The sequence below is a fragment of the Cervus elaphus genome, chromosome 27 (assembly GCF_910594005.1).
Source record: "Cervus elaphus chromosome 27, mCerEla1.1, whole genome shotgun sequence".
Taxonomy (NCBI): Eukaryota; Metazoa; Chordata; class Mammalia; order Artiodactyla; family Cervidae; genus Cervus; species Cervus elaphus.
The window spans coordinates 45,831,485-45,851,806 of NC_057841.1; the positions used below are offsets into that span (position 1 = coordinate 45,831,485).

Sequence of the window (20,322 nt, forward strand, 5' to 3'; positions counted from 1 at the left end):
TTGGAGATTTGTATAGGTCAAAACTATTAAAACCAACCCACCCTCATGCCCTTCCTCAAGCCAATATCCCACCATGTCACCGCAGTCCTTGAAAGTGCTTTCTTCTTTCACAAAGGACACTTTGGAGACCCAGGCCTCCTGCTCACCTGGCAATGCTCCGAAGTGGCCGATGGTGGCCAGTGGAGGATTTTTCTGGCCTCATACAGCTTTCCCCTCTCTGCAAGGCAGACGGTCCCAGTGAAAAGATAGGAAGGGTGGAGTATGGCTTGGAGGGCAGCCGCATCTATGATCCCAAATAAAAGTGAGAATGAGCAGGACTGCTGGAGAGGCAGAGTCACTGAAATCAGCACAAGCTGTGACTTTACTGAGCTCGGCTTACCTTTTTGCAACACTGTGAGCACACCGGCCTGTACACAAAATCAGAAGGGTTACTTAGCGTGATTCCATGGATACGACTGGAGAGTTAAGAGAAGCCAAAGGCTGCATGCCTCTACCTGTCTACAGTTGGTCCCCCAAACTCCAGTTCTTCTACCAGAATGAAAAACAAACTGATATAACTGGCTCGCCAAACAGACCATTAGTCTGTAAAACTTAATGCTATGTCCTATGAAAGGATCAACTTAATGTCCGGGATTTTCTTGTCTATTATGGGTTCACCTGAGAGTCACATCTATTTTTTTCTGTTCTAACATGGCATATTATTATTAGAACTATCTTGAATACATAAAAGAAATAGCAGAGAAAAATTTTCCAGGCTTAATATCAAATAACCATCCACTGTTGAAGCAACTGCTATTGTAACTCATAAGCAGGGCACATGATAACACACTGGATTATTTCTACTATTGTTCCTGTTAGAAAAATGATGAAATAGTGGAGGTGTTTCCTTGACTACTGTCATCAATTACAAAAAGCCTTACCTCTTACAGAACTGACAGGTATAAGACCAGGTGAAGAAGGAAAACCTTCTGGTTCGGCAACAAAAGCAGAGCTAAAAAACAGAAATTTTAAAGGAGAAAAAAGAATTGCCAACAGTTAATTTCCTAATTTGTACATCTAAACACCTATTTGTATGTGGAAAGTCTTAGTAGGCACAAAGGGAGAAGAGCATTTAGAGACCCTTTTACTAAGTTTGATTCTGTGACAGTTACAATCTGGCTCTGTATTTGATTATAATTCTACTTTTAAATGGCAGAAAAAGGCCACAGCTCTTAAGGGTCTTGCCACCATGGAAGCAATCTGAAGAAGATTCTAAAAAAGTGTCCTGTGTTTCTCAGATATATTTTCTCAATAATCCTTTAAAAGTTTAACAACTAAGAGCAGACCTGGTTTTAAACCTTACGGTTTTCAATTTCTATGGGAGAAATAATACTTGCTTCTGTGAGCAAGGGAACAGGGACTGCCTGGCAGAGGGTGAGCCTCTGGCCCCTGGAGCCCCCAAAGCCCCGTGCCACCTGGCAGCAGATAATGCCCACGTGACCCGCCAACTGGAAAGGGCTCTACCTTTCCTTTTTTCAGAGCCGTGTAGACATCTTTGTACTGTTGGTACTTTTCCAGCTCTGCTTTGACCAGGACCTGACGAATGTGCATCACCTCCTCCACGGTCAGGGCCAGGCACTCCACCGGGTAGCAGAACTCCTCCTGAAAGTCAGAATCCATGTGAGCAAAAAGCCCCACCCACTCCGGCAAGGCCATGTCCCCTCCATATCAGGGCCCTGGTTAGTAGCTCCAAAGAAGAAAGAGGCTCCCAGGAAACCCTGGGGCAGAGCTGGCTCGCTCTGGGGACCACAATCTCTGATCACACCCAGAAGGTAGCAGGAGACTGCCGGGTCCCAGGTAGCACTAGCCGACCAAGACCTCCAGTAACAGAAGTTTCTCATGTGTGTTCAGATGCATCTCAGGCATCTCCAATCCCTGAAGGGGAGCTGAGTATCTGTGTCCTGAAATCTGGGGGAAATGTTACTGTTCTAAACCAAATTTATGTCCATTTTCTCCTGATACACAAAGACAGTACATATAGCTTTCTGTTGTATACTATTTGCTCAAAGGTAAACAGCAAATCTACAATACTGGTACAGTTTTAAACACTGATTTGTGGTACCCAGAACGGCCCAAAGAAGATGGTTAGTAACTAACATTGAGAAACGTTATTTAGTGGTAAGTTACATCAGCATAGCCTGAAAACTCCTAACAGTGTGAGTGAACTGGACCTGGAGGCCAGCAGACATTCCCATTGGGCTGCCCCATGCACTCCAGAGCCCTTGTCACTTTTCCACACGGGACTGTGGAGGATGACGCTGATGTAACTGATCCCACTGAATAGACAGCTTCTCGCCTGCTCCCAGTTGGCCCTGCACTGATTGTGGACCCAGCAGAAAGACAGAAACATCCTATGCGCCCACAGCATGTGGGCCTCACAAACCCGTGCCCTCGGTGTGCACACACGAACTCACACCCACACACAGCAACACTGTGCACAGGCATTCTGGAGTCAGACAAGCCAAACAAGAAAGCGCAAGACTATGGATGCAGTTCATGGAGATTTAACATTCAGTTCTGTCTTCTAATCAGAGAAAAACAAAAACAAATCTAGGCTGCAAACTTGACAAACATTAGCATTTACTAAAAAAAAAAGGAAGTTTGCAGAATTACTGCTTCTTATAGTCATTACAAAATTATCTCTGTTCAAGCTAACTTAGGGAAGATTAAATTTGCTAAAAATGTTTTAGAAAAGATCCTTCAGTTGAATTTTTAAGACGAACAGCTTAGTATCTGGAGGATGGGAGGATAGCTTGTTAGATTATATCATGTGCTCTAGGATGTATAAATACTCAAAAAATCCCACCATCACACAATTTTCTCTCAGTAGGAAGAGCTTTCAAAGATAACAAGCTTCAGTTGGCATGTCCAATATTTACTGTGCTTTGCTCGGCCCTGAGAACAGAGTGTGTGTGTGTCCACTGGGACAGGACAGCCTCTGAATGCTGGACATCACAACTGTGCTCAGACTAATGCGCCGGCTGCACACACTGAACAGCAACTTTTCTCAGCTTCTGACATGTCATAAGAAGTCTTTACAGTCGTCTTTATTCATCAGCGACGAGCATGACTACCTATATATGAATCTAGCAAACAAGCAGAAGACTGTTCCTCGAGATTGGTGGCCGTGTGTTAAGAAGATGGCAACCTTACAATGTGACGCAGGCGGTGAGATGTGCTGCAACCCTGATAGCAGGCACTGCCCTCGCCTCAGCCTCGAGTCACAGACGGGCTCAATCAGAGCCTACTTTTGACTTTCTGCTCTGAACCATACCCAAATCCACTGACTGCTCTGTTAGATAAAATAAGAAATGGTGGTTTTTTTTTTGGTGTTCATGTTCTTTTTTTAGAATTTCAAGCAGATTATCCTTTGGTAAATAGCTTCCATCAGGTCAAATGCTAATGTTTTAAATCTGGTGCTTTCCCAAGGACAACAAAACTTTAATGCAACATGAAAGAAAATAAATAATTAATAGACTAGCTTTTTTTTTTCAACTGATGAAAAAATACTGATTCAACATACCCAAAGCCAAATTACCCCAGATCTTGCTGAGATCCTCATGCTGCAAAATGTGAAGGGCACTCAGGGTTCGCACCCCACCCCGAGCTGAGCCCCTGTCCCCCCTGTCATGAGGGGCCGGCCACACTACAGCAGGCACGGAACTTGGGCCCTGGCCTTGCACGGACGCCGGGGGCCAGAGCAGCACGACTCTGACTCTCTGGCTGTCTGTGCTGCAGGGCAGCTCCCACATTTAGAAATGGGAAGCTACATCTTAAGTTTTCAGAGATCACAATATACTACAGGGCAGCTGTACCTTTAGAACTCACTGTACGTATGTCACTAAAATGGCTGGGTTTCTGTTAAATATTCTGGTTATATTTACCATTCAAAAGGCATCAGAGTTAAGCCAGCACAGAAATTAGAGAGCACAGTATATCATCTGTTACTGAGCTGGAGAAACAGAAACAGTCACATTTTATAGTGTTTTTGGTTAGCCAAAACTTCATAAATAAGTAAGAGAGATTTGACAATTATCCAAAACAGCCTTTTGAGTTCTTAATAAACCAAAGGAAAGCACACTTAAAAAGAGCAAATATTAACTCTTTTTTCCAAGTTCATCTTTAAAATTCAAGGTAAATTATCTAAAGTCATCTGTAGACTTAGTAGACAGACTGGGGAGGGTTGACAATAAAAACAAAATGTCAGAGATCTTCAGAAACAGCAGTAGGAGGGGCAGTACTAAATGCCACTCCTGCATCTGACCACGGCTCACATGGCCAGATCAAAAACGAAAAACACGATGAAGCCTGAATTTCATGCCAAATGAAGAGAAAGTAATCTGTTGTACCTCATTTACATTCAGTTTCTTTTCTGAACCAAGATGGGTAATAAAGAATAACAAAGAAACTAGCGGCTGTTTGCTTGTCAAGGACCGGTCTGGTCAACAGGAAGGATCCTGGAGCCAGGTGGGCTGCTGCCACACCGGTTGCACTGCAGGCAGGGGAAGCCTGATGACGGTCCCCAAGGCTTTTTATGCCACTGAGGTCTGGAAATTATACTTTGTCTAAAAAGTGTATTCTGTATGAAAATCTCAAAGACAATACAAAGTGAGTATTTAAAATATTTTAAATAATCACATCGATAAAACTTGATTTCTCTGTACAGAGAAGCAGCGTGGATTTTTGTAACAACCATCCTGACCACCATAACACAGCCATACAGGAGCTGGAGAAGAGGAAGAATCCTCGTGACTCCCTGGCTGGGCAGCTGAGTGTGGATGACTGCTTCTGGGGGAGGCTGACGGGAATGCCTTTCCATCAGGTCCCTCAGAAGCTCCGCCCACAGGCTCCCTGACGCTGCTGCATTCTGAGTTTGTTGTCCTTTCACTATCATCCTGTCATTTGAGATCATGGTGTGATCTATGCATCTACCAAAGATTGGAATCAACGGTCAGAAGCAAAATGTCCATCTAAGCTGTTAATTTGTGCAGAGTGTGGCAGCTGAGGCATCACGACCAGAGACAGAGGAAGGTAATTCCCAGAGCCCGCAGAAGGAGGCCAACCTGTGTGTGTCTCCACCTGCTGGTAAAAGCTCTCTCACACAGATAATAAACAGCCCCAGCTACCCCCAGCATGGTTGCCTCCAAAGGGTGAGAGCCGAGCAGAGAAGCTGTTTGGAGGGTAGAAAAAAGTGGTCGGAAAGGCGGCGCTGGCCATGCTCTGGTCATCCTTGGAACCTGAACAATACGTATGGGGAAGAGAACGGCAGGGGAGAAGAAATGGAGAAAATACTGCTGAACATGAGTGACTGATACAGAACCATTATAAAGCATGAAAGAAAAACAGACAAAAACACCACAGAGGGCATTAATGTTATATTCCACATGGGTCTCCAGGCCATCATCTGCATCCATTATGTGTCAAAAGGAAATCAACCACAAAAGTCACGGCTGGAGAATTTGAGTTCACACAGCAACACTTCAGCTGTCCTGTGAACTCCATCTCCCACATAGGTCTGTGGGATGCAGGCCCAAGGCAACAGCAGAAACACACACCCAGCAGCCACCCCTCCCCTACTCGGAGGGTGCTGCCCCCAATCATCTGACCAAATGATGCAAAAAAGTACACTTTCAACGTCCTGAGGAAAGGGTGCTAAGTCTCTTCAGCTGTGTACGACTCTGCAACCCCATGACTGTAGCCCACCAGTCTCCTCTGCCCATGGGATTGGATTCTCCAGGCAAGAACACTGGAGTGGATTGCCATGCCCTCCTCCAGGGGATCTTCCTGACCTAGGGATTGAATCGGCATCTCCTGTGTCTACATTATTGGTAGGTGAGTTCTTTACCACTAGCACCACCTGGGAAACCCCAGGAGGAAAGGGAGGAAGGTCCAATATAAATGAAAATCAAAAAAATAAAATAAATGAAAATTAGTAACAACAAAAGACTTTTCTGCTGTCTTTAGTTGAGACCTTATAAATGCAAAATGATTCAGTGTTTTCTTAAAAAAAATAGCTAAATCATAAATCATACTTTTAAAAACAATACTTACAAAACTAGATGCCACTGCCACTAAAGGAGTGGGATTTTATGGATTTCCCATGATAAGCTACTGGCAAGAAAAGTCAGGACTTTGATCTGGAGGTTCTTGCATCTCAGCTGGGCCCTAGAGGCACTGAAGGGGTTGAGTTCTGTGAACAAATACCAGTCCGCACAGACCGCAGGGCTCCCCTGCCTGCTCACTAAGCCCCTTCTCCGCAAAGGCATGCTGGTTGTACCTTGCTCTCCTCCTCCACAAAAACAGCTCACAGTCTGACCATACACACTGAGCTCCCCTGTGCCAGGAAGACACCTCACAGCCTTCCTTGGTGAAGTTTCTATCACCAGCCAACAGGGCTTCCCAGGTGGTGCTAGTGGGAAAGAACCCGCCTGCCAACACCAGAGACATAAGAGACATGGGTTCGATCCCTGGGTGGGGAAGGTCCTCTGGGGGAGGGCATGGCAACCCACTCCACTATTCTTTCCTGGAGAATCCCATGGACAGAAGAGCCTGGCGGGCTACAGTCCATGGGGGTCGCTAAGAGTCTGAAATGACTGAAGCAATTTAGCACACATGCACCAGCCAAATACTCCTTGTAGTTAATCTGACAGTGTCTTTACACTGCTAATTTTAAGTTTAACCTCAACAGTGACATCATATGATCGCAAGGCCAGGCACACACAGCTGAATGACAAACTGACTTCTAGGAAAAGCTGTGTAAAGAAAAGAACCTTCTAATCACTGGACTTGTGAAAAAAATCACAAAGGTGCTCCCTCTCATGTATTTTTCAGTTGTAGCAGTTAACTGTGTATTTTGTTAAATAACGTATTAAAAAAAGCCTTTGGATTTTAAAGTTTGAACGTGTCCAGTGAGAGTTCAGTTTTTCAGGTGGTAAAGCACTGATAAAGCTGTATTTCAGCATATTTCAGTGTGTGGTGATAATTTAGGATTTAGAGGAATCCTAACAAGAGTTGCCACAAAATCATTAATTCTTTAATCACATTATTTGGGAATAGAGATGACTGATCAATTCAACACTATCAGTGCAGTTCAAACTTGGTTTCTTCACAAAAACCACACCACTGGAGGGAGGGACCTCTATCATTGCTTCCTTGAACCACTGGTGATTCATTACAGCCTTAAAGTATGGACTCAGCAGAGTCTAGTGTTTTATTCATGAGAATCTGAAGAAACACAGGTTGGCTGCTGGTAGAATTATTGACTGAATCCTTGTACTTTGCCTGCAGGTATTTGGGAAGTCAAGTGGGACAGAAAGAACCTTCGCAGGTTTCCTCTGGCAGATCCACTGCCTCTTCCTGGAAGGACCTCGTGGGCTACATCCCCTGTCTGAGAAGTGAATAGCCATGATGTGCGCCTGGGTGTCTCTGGAAAACAGCGCAAACTGTCAACCCATCCAAACAGCTGCAGTGACTCCAGTATCACAAAACATGCTTGAAAACATGGAACAATGCATTTTTATGAATCAAAATTCTCCCTTTGGACATCTGCCTCAATAAGAGTCTACTGTAGTCAGACTTCACTAAGTTTTCTGTTTAGTTTCAACAATGTTTAAGTGGCATTTGAAAGGGAAAAAATGTTTCTTTAATAAATATCCATACTTTGAACCATAAATAAGTGTTCCAGGGGGAAAAAAGTACTTTAAATAAACAAAGAATGTCAGATTTCACTTGGTTACTCTTAGGATTGGTTTTCTTCAGCTAATAACAACAAATAAGGTTATTTATAAAGTTCATTCTAGCTTCTGGAAGCTTCTCAAGGAAACTAATGATTCCAGGTCTCTAACTGCTTACAAGTTGCTCTGCAGAGTCTGTGGGCTACTTACGAGAGACCGGGAGCTCTGCCTGGATGCCGGCAGGAACTGTCTCACGTTAGTGGGTGTTTCCTTCTCAATGGAATGTCGTCTCTGGGGTGGCTGCCGTCGCTCAGGCTGAGGTGTGGAGGATATGGGCAAAAACTTGGGAGGGTCTGAAGAAACAGGATGAACCAAACTGAAATCAATTCTCTTATAAAAGAAAAAAAAAAAAGGCAACTTAGGTTTCAAATTTCTAACAGAAAACCCTCTGCCATGTGTGACCAACTGCATTCAGAGATGAAGTGTTGATTTTGTTTGAGTGATACATTAGGACTGGAGGCCACTAGGGGACCCTGGATGATTGTTATAGAATAATCTTTGCAAGATAAACTTGCTACTGAAATAGCAAGGAAAAGGAAAAAGTGTTCAATATTCAAATTCATGCAGAAAATGCAACAGAAATGGAGTCTCAGGTTCATAATACAAATGCCATCCTGTTACTTTCCACAGAATTTTGCAGTTAAGAGTCTTAGGCTTTATTCAAATTTTTTTTAAATTGGGCAAAAGACTTGTATTCAATAAACAATTCCAAGGGCAAAGAATTCAAGGAATAGATCTTGGGCTTTATTTTAAAAGCATGTGAAAATTATGTATTGTTTGTGTCAAATCATACCAAAATTGTCATGTATACCTTCCTTTTAAAAGAAAATATGAAAACTCTTTTCTTCTTGATGTGTATCAAGACATTTTATCCTTAGTTTAAATCAAGCTTTATTTAAATTAAAGAAATAAGTTTCAGGTTCAATGTTAATACTATATATGCCACTGCTCCTCTCTAGGAATATCTGGGGACAGAGTTTAAATGGGCAATGTTTCAGGCTCTGATTCACATTGTGGAAACACAGGAGGACATCAAGAACTCTGCTGTCTGTCTGTCCGTCCTTCCTCCCACCCTTTGCGCAGTAATAAGGTGAGGAAAAGTGAAAGTCAGCACAGTGAGGAGGAGATGACCATCTACTTGGACTGTCCTAGCAATAAATCACTTAAAAAAACAGAATATAATTCCCTCAATCAAGAAAAGGTACAGAAATGCATCATGCGATTTAATGGAATCTCTATAATATTTAATGGGTCTGGTCAAATACCAATTACAGATAATAACCAAGGTCAGCTCCTATTGTTTTTGATGTAATCTGTTTAAGTAAATCAAAATACTATTTGAAGAATTTTAACCACTGAAACCTCCACATATACATGTACAAAAAATGAAGTCAATATACTAAAGATACTGTAATATGTTTTTTCTTAGCAAAATTTTAAATAATTGCATAAATTATTTAAACTGCACATAATATTTACCATCTAACCCAATTGAACACTGTAAAAATTTACCAATTATACAATTTTAAAACATACAGTTCAGTGGTATTAAATTGTTTACAGTTACATTGTTATGCAGCTGGTTGTAAACTTTATTGTACTTTGTTGGATGATATGTATATTTTTAGATATTTATTATTTATTTATTTGGCTGAGCTGTGTCTTAGTTGTGGCATGTGGGATTTAGTTCCTTGACCAGGGATCAGACCTGGGCCCCCTGTATTTGGGGGCATTTCCCACTGGACCATGGGAAGTCCCAGACGATATATTAAATGGATACAAAATAAATTGGTCTAAAGGGCTAAAAAAATAAATAAAAATGTAAAATGTGATTATTAAAAACAAAATGTGTTTGGCAGGGTAAAAATGTAGTATTGTTAGAATGTGTTTAAATGTAAGAGGTCATCAACTTAAAATATTCACCTGTCAATATATGAACCTATATGGTAACCACAAACCAAAAGCCTATATAACAAATACACAGAAAAGAGAAAGAACTCCACATAACACTAAAGATAGTCATCAAGGAAAAAGATTCCTTTTTTCTTAGAATAAAAGGAAATAAAAACAACTGCAAAACAATGAACAAAATGGTAGTACATACATACCTATTAATATCAATAAATACCAATAATGGACTTTCCTGGTAGCTCAGCCTGTAAAGAATCTGCCTGCAATGCAGGAGACCTGGGTTTTAATTGGGAAGATACCCTGGAGAAGGGAATGGAAACCCACTCCAATATTCTTGCTTAGAGAACTCCATGGACAGGGGAGCCCGGTGGGCTACAGTCTGTGGGACTGCAGAGTCAGATACGACTGAGCAACTAAGCACGCATGCACAAATATTAATCATTGCTTTAAATGGAAATGGACTAAATGTTCCAAGTGAAAGCCTCAGAGTGCTATGGAACTCTCCTCAATGTCATGTGGTAGCCTGGATGGGAGGGGAGTTTGGGGGAGAATGGATACATGCATATGTATGACTGAGCCCCTGTACTGTTCACTGGAAACTGTCACAACACTGTTAATCAGCTGTACCCCAATACAAAATAAAAAGTTAAAAAAAGAAAGTGAAAAGACAACCCAGAAAACAAAAGATATTTTCAAATTATATATATATTTTTGATTTGACATCATTCTTGTTTTTAAAACCAGAACATTTATTGTGCGACTACTTGTTGAAATTTTGTTTTTCAACACAAGTCTTGTTTTTAACATAAATGCTTATAGAAATAAACCTCCATTTTGCTCTGGGACAGTTTCTGTTGACTTATTTTTTCTTCTGAATGAGCCATACTTTTCTGTTTTTTTATGTGCCTTGTGATTTTTTGTTGAACTCTGGATATTTGAATTTATCAATGTGGTAATTCTGGAAATTAGATTCTACCCTTCCCCAGAGTTTCCTGAGTTTTGTTACTGTCTCCATTCATTGTTTCTCTTACTGTTGAAGGCTGATCTTTGAAGATCAGCCTGATGTAAACTTAACATCTCCTCAGATCCCTGATGAGCCATTCCCTGGGCATTCATGGTCACTTTCCAATTCTCGCATATCCCTTGGAGATATGAAGGGGTGAGGGGGAAGCTGACAACAGCTCAGCAATAGCCGTCTACGTCTGTCTGCACCTCTGAAATCAGAAGCAGTGACCAGAACACAGAGCCCCAAGATCTAGAGGGCCAGGTCATTTTGTCCGTCTTGGCCCCGCCAGCTGTGTGCAAGCTGTTTCAGGAACAGCACACAGCTGCCTGTCATGTGGACGGGGACAGGGGAATGAATGGCTGCCACTCACTAAGAGCTGAAATCTTACTGAAGGTTACTGAAGTTAACCACAATTCACCATCTTCCCCTGGAAGTTGTAAGCATGCAACAGATTCTAGCATTCCGAATATAATTATATCAGACAGATTCTGCCACTGCAGTTATTGTCTAGGTGGAAAGACAACTACATGGTGCCTGCTACTCTGCCATCTGCCCAGAATCCTCCCCTCTAATATTTAATTGTTAATCCTTTATATTAATCTTACAAATGAAAAGATTACCAACACTGGGGTTTCTCTGATGGTCCACTGGTTAAGAATTTGCCTTGCAATGCCATGAACACAGGTTCAATACCTGGTTTGGGAAGTTAAGATCCCAGGCGTTGGAGCAACTAAGCCCACACCCCACAGCTAGACAGCCTGGGCACCTCAGGGAGAGACCCCACGGAGACCCCACACGCCCCAGTGAGGACCCAACACAGCCAAGTAAGAACTTTCAAAAAGATGGCCAATAGTACTTTTCAAAATCACTTCATTTTAGATTCTGTAAAGAGTTATAAAGGTGTTTTTATTACCTATACTTGTACGTGGGTAAGGGGGAAGGGTGTCTGGGGGTGTATTTTGTGTGTGTGTAGCAGGAATGATAACAAGTGTGATTATTCAGGGCTTCTGGCTTAAATTTAGATAATGAGGTAATTCTAAAAAGTACACACAGGCTGACCTACTCCCTACAGCTATTATCTGTAAGCCCAAAGGTGACTGGTTTGTTGTTAAGTTGAGAACCTGAGACCCAACTACCAGTTTAGCCCTATTTTATGATGTTATTCTAGGGAAAAAACGATTATTTCTACTCCTGACCAGTGCAATTCCAGGATTGGTTCTTTAGTTACCCCAAATGACAACAAGGCACTTTGGGATTCCCTTTCCTAGGTTAAACATGTTTTTTAAGGCATCTGACACTGGTTCTTGTACCACAAATACTCACTCTTCCTTGTGGACACAGTCTCCAGGAAGGGGTCTTCCAGGAAGGAGGGAGATGCACTGCTGCTGCTGGCAGACCTGGGCAGGGTCTCCTCCTGAAAAAGACACAGGCCAAGGGGGAGAGACAGATTTCTTAGACACTAGTGCTCTCATGCTCATTAAGGGTGTTCACTCGTGAGAGGTAACGTGAGGCACCGCATTTTAATGTCCAAGGTTCAAAGCAAGTTGGAGACAAACTAGAAGGGATCTAAAATTAGACATATCTGGGTGTGTGCCCCAGCTTTGTTCCTCATTAGAGTGATGTGACATAGAGCAAGTTTCTTATCTCAGTTTCATAATTTCAATAGGGTTACTACAAGGACAAATCTGAGAACACATTTAAAATGCTTAACACATCACCTGACACACAACAAATGGTGATTAACATTATCAGTCAAGTATTTAACATATTTAAAAAACTAATAGACTTATAACCCCTACAGAGGTAGATGTGTTTTGTTCATTGTTGTCACCTACTACCAAGTCCATCCCTTACTAAGTAATGCATAAATATTTGTTTAATGAATGAAAACATATTTCATGAGAAATATGTCTGGACTGTGTCAAATAAAATTTAAATTCCTATTACTTGTGAGAAGAGACCTTCTTAATTTGTTTTAGACTATGCCAAAGTGAGGTACAGTATTTATTCATGAAAAATTTACTACTTACTATGTGACAGGAGATATATATTAACTGGAAGACAACTCAATTCCATAATACATAGAGAAAACTGCTAAATATTTTTAAATATAGAAGAAAGTTAGGTTAATATGTTAATCTATGATTATGTGAGACAAATGGTGAAAATCCTTTCTGACCTACTTAGTGTGGAAAGCATTAGTTTCGAACAAGCCCCACTACAAAGGACCTAGTCAAGGAACAGGAGAAGAAAGCCGTGTACACAGAGTCCACACAAGGACGGTCTGAGAAGCCACCTCCTCCTGGTGCTCACTGCCAAGAACAAACCAGGCGACATTGGCCAAGCCTCACCCAGAGATCATACACAGGATGTCATACATGTCTCCAGAAAAGTCAGTGAGAACTAGCTTATCTCCTGCTTCTGGAAGGTCAAAAGGAAGTAAAGCCATGAATATCTCAGAGGAAAAGAGGACTTCTCAGCAGTTATGAGGTGGGAGCTCCTGATTCAAACAGCAGAAACCATCCCTGCTGTACATCCTTCAACTAACTTTCCCAGAACCACTGTTACAGCTAATTTTACTGACGTCTGAGGCATGTCCATGCTGCGCAGCCTCCCTCCTTCCCAAGGGTCTGAAATGCTTCCCCTGAGAGCAGTGAGGAGTCCGCCCTGGGCAGGTAGGGTGGGCATGGGATTGCTGTGGGGAGGGATGTGGCTCAGCACCTCTTGGGATTTTCTCCCAGAAGCTGTGGACTGCCCCCTGCTTCTGCCTTGCCCACCTTAGGGAGCTGACCTACTTTGAGACTACTTGAAAACTAATCCTACCATTAAAAAATAAACTAAAATAAATAAATAAATAAAATAAACTCAAAGTTGATTAAAGACCTAACTGTAAAACCGGATACCATAAAACTCCCAGAGGAAAATGTAAGCAGGACACTTATTGACATAAATTGTAGCAATATTTTATTGGATCCATCTTCTAAAATAGGAAATAAAAGCAAAAATAAACAAATAGAATACAGTTCATCTTAACATCAAGAAAAAAACAATTAAAAAATGGGCAGAACTGAACAGACACTAATAAAAAAAAAAAAAAAAAAAAGAACTGAACAGACATTTTTCCAAACAGGAAATGCAGATGGCCAACATGGTAATGAAAAGATGCTCAGCACTGCTGACTACCAGGGAAATTATAATCAAAACCACAAGGAGGGGGGTACTCTTTTGCCCCCTTCTGATGCCTATGTCAGAAGCTTTCTCTATCTCCTTTATACTTTAATAAAACTTTATTACACAAAAGCTCTGAGCGATCCAGCCTCGTCTCTGGCCCCGGATTGAATTCACCGCCTCCATAGGCCAAGAATCCCGCGTCTCATCGTTCAGTAACAACCTTTCATCTTGGGGGCTCGTCCGGGATCCTTCAGGACAAGATGGGCCCGATCATCTATGTGAGCCTACTTCTGCTGACTCCAGAAATCCTGAGTCTGCCGTTTGATCCTCAAGACAATGCCTTCCTGTCCTGGGCTCGCTCCTATGCTGCATTCCACAATCGGTCTAACTGCTGGGTCTGCGGAGCACTCCCCTCTTCATCAGTGGAAGGCGTTCCATGGTGGACATCTCCACTTCAAGGAAAGGACTTTCTCCAAGTCTGCAAGTAACTTCAACAATCGCATGTGATACCTCTTCTTAAACTGATGACATCTAACAACCTTAAGATGGACTGATGTAACTATGGACATAATGTGACTTTTCATTTTGATTTTAACTTGGTTTAATGACTATTTTGCCTTACATCTGTAACTGTATAACGGGGTTTTCTAACAGTCTAAAAGCTTTTAATTTACAAATAGTTGTCCAAGCTCCTATGAGTGCCACAGCCTCCTCCAACTATTACTTAGAGCCCCTGGATCAGACATCCTCACTATGAGGATTAGGAGAATATGTTGCCTCACCAATTTAGGGACAACGCCCCTTGTCAGCTCGGAAGCAGTTATGGAATGAGAACAACGCCCCTTTTCCCTAGGCAACATAATTCTCCTAAAAGAAAAGGGGGGAATGAGAGAGTCATTTCCTAGGCAGGTTGATAAGAAGTCTAAGGGTCCCCAAGGAGAGAGAGGTCTGGGATATTCAAGGAGGAAGAAAGGACAAACTTTTACTTTTTTTCCTCTATATTCCTTAGGATTATATACCAATAATGTATCCTGCCTGAGGACAGTCTTTGGATTAAACCCTCTGGCTAATTCTGTTATCTTAAAACATAAATTATGGGAGTAGGTCTGGTCTTTACAAGGATGTATCCTGCCTGAGGACAATCTTTGGATTAAACCTTCTGGCCAACTCTGTTATCTTAAAATGTAAATTATGGGAGTGGGTCTGGTGAGGTCTTTGCAGCCTCCAGACATTCTTTGGATTCATTGGAGAGTATATAACTCCATTGCTAATACTAGCAAAGGGGGTACTCTTTTGCCCCCTTCTGATGCCTATGTCAGAAGCTTTCTCTATCTCCTTTATACTTTAATAAAACTTTATTACACACACACACAAAAAAAAAAACCACAAGGAGCTATCGCCTCACACCTGTCAGAACAGCTATCACCAAAAACAAAACAAAATAAAAAAACACAAATAATATATGTTGGAGAGGATTTGGAGAAGTGGGAACACTTGTACACTGTGGGAATGTAAATCACTGCAGCCACTGTGGAGAACAGTATGGAGGTTTCTCAAAAAACTAAAAGCAGAACTACCATATGGCCTAGCAATTCCACTCCTGGGTATGTATCTGAAAAAAACAAAAACACTAATTCAAAAAGATACATGTGCTCTATTATTCACAGCAGCATCATACTAGTCTTTGACACTCACCACTGTCAGAAGTCCCTATCACTGTCAGAAGTCCCACAGTTGTGCTCCCAGGGTGGGCTGTCCCTGAGGCCATCAGAGTCATCTCAGATACAAGCCTCGGCACCAAACTCATTGGGCAGGAAGGAAAATCTCCCTTTTCTTGACAAGATGCCCAGTTAAGGCACAGATACAGCTCCTAAGCTTTGCTTCCCTACTGAAAGCTTTGATATAGTGCCAATCAAAGCTTATCTTGACTTTTACAATGTTACCTGGGTCTGGCAACATTACCTGGGTCTGGCTAGTAGAGGTTATTAAAGATAGACCAAAAAACCACTGAGATTAAGAATTTTGAGAAAAGAAAGAAGACCTGGTGCTGGGAGGTCTATTCATAGTTTGGTAGGGATTCTGTTACTTTTCTGTTGTCTTGACTTTGTAAACTAAGCCTCTGCCTCCACTAGGCTGTGTTCTTACTGCAAAGTAATGATGTTGAACACAATTTCTAAGCCCCTTTTTCAGTTAAATTATTTTCATTTAGGCATTCTCATATACTGCTGGTTGGAATACTAGAAAGTTTATGAGATATGAAGATTCTGGGCTTAGATTTGGGTTTCAGATCTGTCTCTATAACAATCTTAGTTCAAAAACAAAACCCTTCTGTGTGCACTCAATATGCCAGCAAATTTGGAAAACTCAGTAGTGGCCACAGGTCACTTTTCATTCCAATTCCAAAGAAGGGCAATGCCAAAGAATATTCAAACTACCACACAACTGCACTAATTTCCATACTAGCAAGGTAATGCTCAGACTCCTTCAAGCTAGGCTTCAACAGTATGTGAAGTGAGAACTTCCAGGTGGATTTAGAAAAGGCAGAGGAACCAGAGATCAAACTGCCAACATCCACTGGATCATAGAAAAAGCAAGAGAATTCCAGAAAAACATCTGCTTCATTGACTATGCTAAACCCTTTGACTGTGTGGATCACAACTGTGGAAAATTCTTTAAAGACATGAGAATACCAGACCACCTTACCTGTCTCATGAGAAACCTGTATGCAGGTCAAGAAGCAACAGTTAGAACTGGACATGAAACAACAGACTGGTTCAAAATTGGGCAAGGAGTACGTCAAGGCTGTATATTGTCACCCTGATTATTTAACTTATATGCAGAGTACATCATGTGAAATGAGAGGCTGGATGAAGCACAAGCTGGAATCAAGATTTTGGGGAGAAATATCAACAACTTCAGATATGCAAATGACACCACTTTAATGGCAGAAATTGAAGAGGAACTAAAGAGCCTCTTGAGGAAAGTGAAAGAGGAGAGTAAAAAAGCTGGCTTGAAACTCAACATTCAAAAAACTAACATCATGCCATCCAGTCCCATCACTTTATGGCAAATAGATGGCCAAACAATGGAAACAGTGACAGGCTTTATTTTCTTGGGCTCCAAAATCACTGCAGATGGTGACTACAACCATGAAATTAAAAGACGCTTGTTCCTTGGAAGAAAAGCTATGACAACCTAGACAGCATATTAAAAAGCAGAGACATACTTTGCCGACAAAGGTCCAAATAATCAAAGGTATGGTTTTTCCAGGAGTCATGTATGGATGTGAGAGTTGGAGATGACTCTTGAGAGTCTCTTGGACTGCAAGGAGATCAAATCAGTCAATCCTAAAGGAAATCAGTCCTGAATATTCACTGGAAGAACTGATGCTGAAGCTCTAATACTTTGGCCACCTGATGTGAAGAACTGACTCATTGGAAAGACCCTGATGCTGGGAAAGACTGAAGGCAGGAGAAAGGGAAGACAGAGGATGAGATGGTTGGATGGCATCACCGACTCAATGGACATGAGTTTGAGCAGGCTCTGGGAGTTTGTGATGGACAAGAAGTCTAGTATGCTGCAGTCCATGGGGTCACAAAAGAGTTGGACATGACTGAGTGACTGAAAACTGGCTGAAAACTGGGAGGAGGGCAACCAGCGGCTGGAGCGACACAAGGGCCCGTGGAGGGCTGGCCTCCTGACCTTGAACGGGTGTGGGCCTCACCTCCGAGTCGGAGCTGTCCAGCTCAGCCAGCGTCGGGGCTTTGAGGAGCTTCTTCCGCGGCACGGGCACCTGCTGAGCGGCTCCTGACCCACCTTCTCTGGGCTGTGACGCCACACCTCCATTCACCATGGATGATTCTGCAACATTCTTGGGAGATTCAGGGGTTGTCACCTCTGGGGAAAAAAAGGCAAAAGCTGACCTTTCCCTGAGCACAGAAAGGTGGTCAGTGGACCAAACGCAGTCTTCAAGTGCCAGCACTCGGAACTGCACTGAGCTGAAAGGCATTCCCATGTCATGTAGACAGCACAGAGGCCACACGTAGTAACACCTGGGCATATAACACATGTGTATTTGACATTAACTGTCACACTCAAATAAAGGAAACCTTTCCATGAATAACTATATATTCACTATATGTGTAGATTAAAATTTAGAACTGGGAGAAATCCTACAGAAAACCAACTCCAGTCACTTTACTTCCCAGAGGCCCAGGGAGGCTCAAGTTCCCTTGAGCCTCTGCAGAGTGAGTGATGGACTGATGGAAGTGACGGTGTACACGAGCCTCCGGCATGGGGCTACAAGACTGAGGGCGGTTTGAGTAAAATAAAAAGTCAATAACCTATACACATATAAACATGAACACACAGAATCTGGGATACATTCCTTCTGATAAAGCTGATATAGACTATCCCAAGATCAAATCTGGACGGAAAGGCAGTGAAAGAAGTGTGGGAGCAGGATACAGAGCACAAAGTGCAGAGCACAGACTACAGGCTATAGAGGACAGAGCAGAGAGCACACAGCACAGAGCGCGGAGTGCAGAATACAGACTGGACCACAGAGACTGCAGAGCACGGGGTGGGAGCACCGAGCACAGAGCGTGTCCAGGACAGAGCACGGAGTGCGGAGTACAGTCGACAGATTATACACAGCATAGGAGGTGGGAGGACAGAGGGTGTGAGCACAGGGTACAGAGCACAGTGCGTACGTCGCGTACGCAGCACAGCACACAAGCTGCTGCGTAGGGAGTGTAGAGTTTAGGGCACCCAGAACAGTAAGGCAAGGATGGTTTGGATTCAGAGTCTAACTCAGCTGCTACTTGTCTGACCCTGAGCAATTACAGCATACTCAGTCCTCATCTGTTAAATAGGGCTAACAGCAGAAGTGGGCTCGCTGTGAGGATTACATAAGTTAGCAACTGCATATAAAACACTTAATAGTGTGTGTAATAAAGGCGGCGCATAATCAACGTTAGCAATTATTAACAATGACTTTTATCTCCACTTGTGAGCGAGTGGACTAAGGCTCAGCATGACTCAGCCGCTCACGGCCACTGCAGCAGAGCTGACACAGGAGCCTTGGCAGCACCAGTTCCAAAGGCCTGTAATCTTCCAGTGCAAGTGGAGATAAATTTCTTCAGTGTTTCAATAACCAACATTTTTAATAATTAACTACTAAAATAGAGTATTTAAAAATGAGAAAAAGCAGTTCCAGTATGCCCATAGCCATGGAGCCGTCTGTGAAACTCCCCTGATGAGTCAGAGGTGAAGAGTGTACTGAGCACTGGAAAGACATGACTATTGCTCATTTCTGGTAGGAAGCGTTGTACCTGAAGTTAACATAGAACGTAAGGTTCTGTTTACAGTAGCTCCCCCACTGTATAATATTCACAGGCTTCAAGTGGAAGACGTGGGCTTCCAAGTAACATTCAGAAAGTGTACTCTAGTACAGCCTTCCTTGACATGATTTAAAAGAATTATGTAAACTATTTATTATAAATGATGTATATCTAAGTTAATATTCACAATTTCTGCCTGATTTTAGAGCTCAAGAACTAGAACTGTCCTTGTGAACTAGAAGGAAGGGTCTGAGTGAGCAGAGGAAAGGAATGAGGAAGGGAAGGAAAGAGACAGACCTGTCAATCATTTATCATTTTACATAAAGTGTTGAGTAGAAAATCTGACAACACACAAGTTAACTTTGTTATCACCTCTCCAGGTATTAAGCAGCTAGAAAAAATGTTTAATTGGGGGAGGGGTGTGCTGAAGGGGACAAAGAGGCAGAAGCAGCAGGTTTTCACACAAACTGTAAAGCTTAAAACCCTTCAATAAGGAAGAAATGAAGAACCCCAGGGTTAGCAGAAGGAAAGAAATCTTAAAAATTAAGGCAGAAATAAATGCAATAGAAACTAAAGAGACCATAGCAAAAATCAACAAAGCTAAAAGCTGGTTTTTTGAAAAAATAAACAAAATTGACAAACCATTAGCAAGACTCATTAAGAAACAAAGAGAGAAGAACCAAATTAACAAAATTAGAAATGAAAATGGAGAGATCACAACAGACAACACTGAAATACAAAGGATCATAAGAGACTACTACCAGCAGCTCTATGCCAATAAAATGGACAACTTGGATGAAATGGACAAATTCTTAGAAAAGTATAACTTTCCAAAACTGAACCAGGAAGAAATAGAAGATCTTAACAGACCCATCACAGGCAAGGAAATCGAAACTGTAATCAAAAATCTTCTAGCAAACAAAAGCCCAGGACCAGATGGCTTCACAGCTGAATTCTACCAAAAATTTAGAGAAGAGCTAACACCTACCTTACTCAAACTCTTCCAGAAAATTGCAGAAGGTAAACTTCCAAACTCATTCTATGAGGCCACCATCACCCTAATTCCAAAACCTGACAAAGATGCCACAAAAAAAGAAAACTACAGGCCAATATCACTGAT

The 20,322-nt window shown here is 42.1% G+C and overlaps 2 protein-coding genes across 3 annotated transcripts in view; one reads left to right on the forward strand and one right to left on the reverse strand.

Annotated features, from left to right (window-relative positions):
* The window catches only part of PRELID3A (PRELI domain containing 3A), a 64,553-nt gene extending 57,101 nt beyond the window's left edge, over positions 1–7,452 (forward strand). Inside the window, exon 5 of the mRNA XM_043889487.1 lies at positions 7,327–7,452. Coding sequence (XP_043745422.1) covers positions 7,327–7,437 — 111 coding nt within the window. The 3' untranslated portion in view covers positions 7,438–7,452. The remainder of the gene's footprint in view (positions 1–7,326) is intronic.
* Positions 1–20,322, reverse strand: part of SPIRE1 (spire type actin nucleation factor 1) — a 159,531-nt gene that overhangs the window by 11,778 nt on the left and 127,431 nt on the right. The window contains exons 9-16 of one of the 2 annotated variants that reach the window (XM_043889485.1): positions 17,585–17,757; positions 12,013–12,103; positions 7,923–8,065; positions 5,103–5,276; positions 1,504–1,641; positions 921–991; positions 380–407; positions 147–283 (exon numbers count right to left, since the gene is read on the reverse strand). In XM_043889485.1, the coding sequence (XP_043745420.1) occupies positions 147–283; positions 380–407; positions 921–991; positions 1,504–1,641; positions 5,103–5,276; positions 7,923–8,065; positions 12,013–12,103; positions 17,585–17,757 (955 nt within the window). The remainder of the gene's footprint in view (positions 1–146; positions 284–379; positions 408–920; positions 992–1,503; positions 1,642–5,102; positions 5,277–7,922; positions 8,066–12,012; positions 12,104–17,584; positions 17,758–20,322) is intronic. The other variant, XM_043889486.1, reaches the window with a different exon arrangement.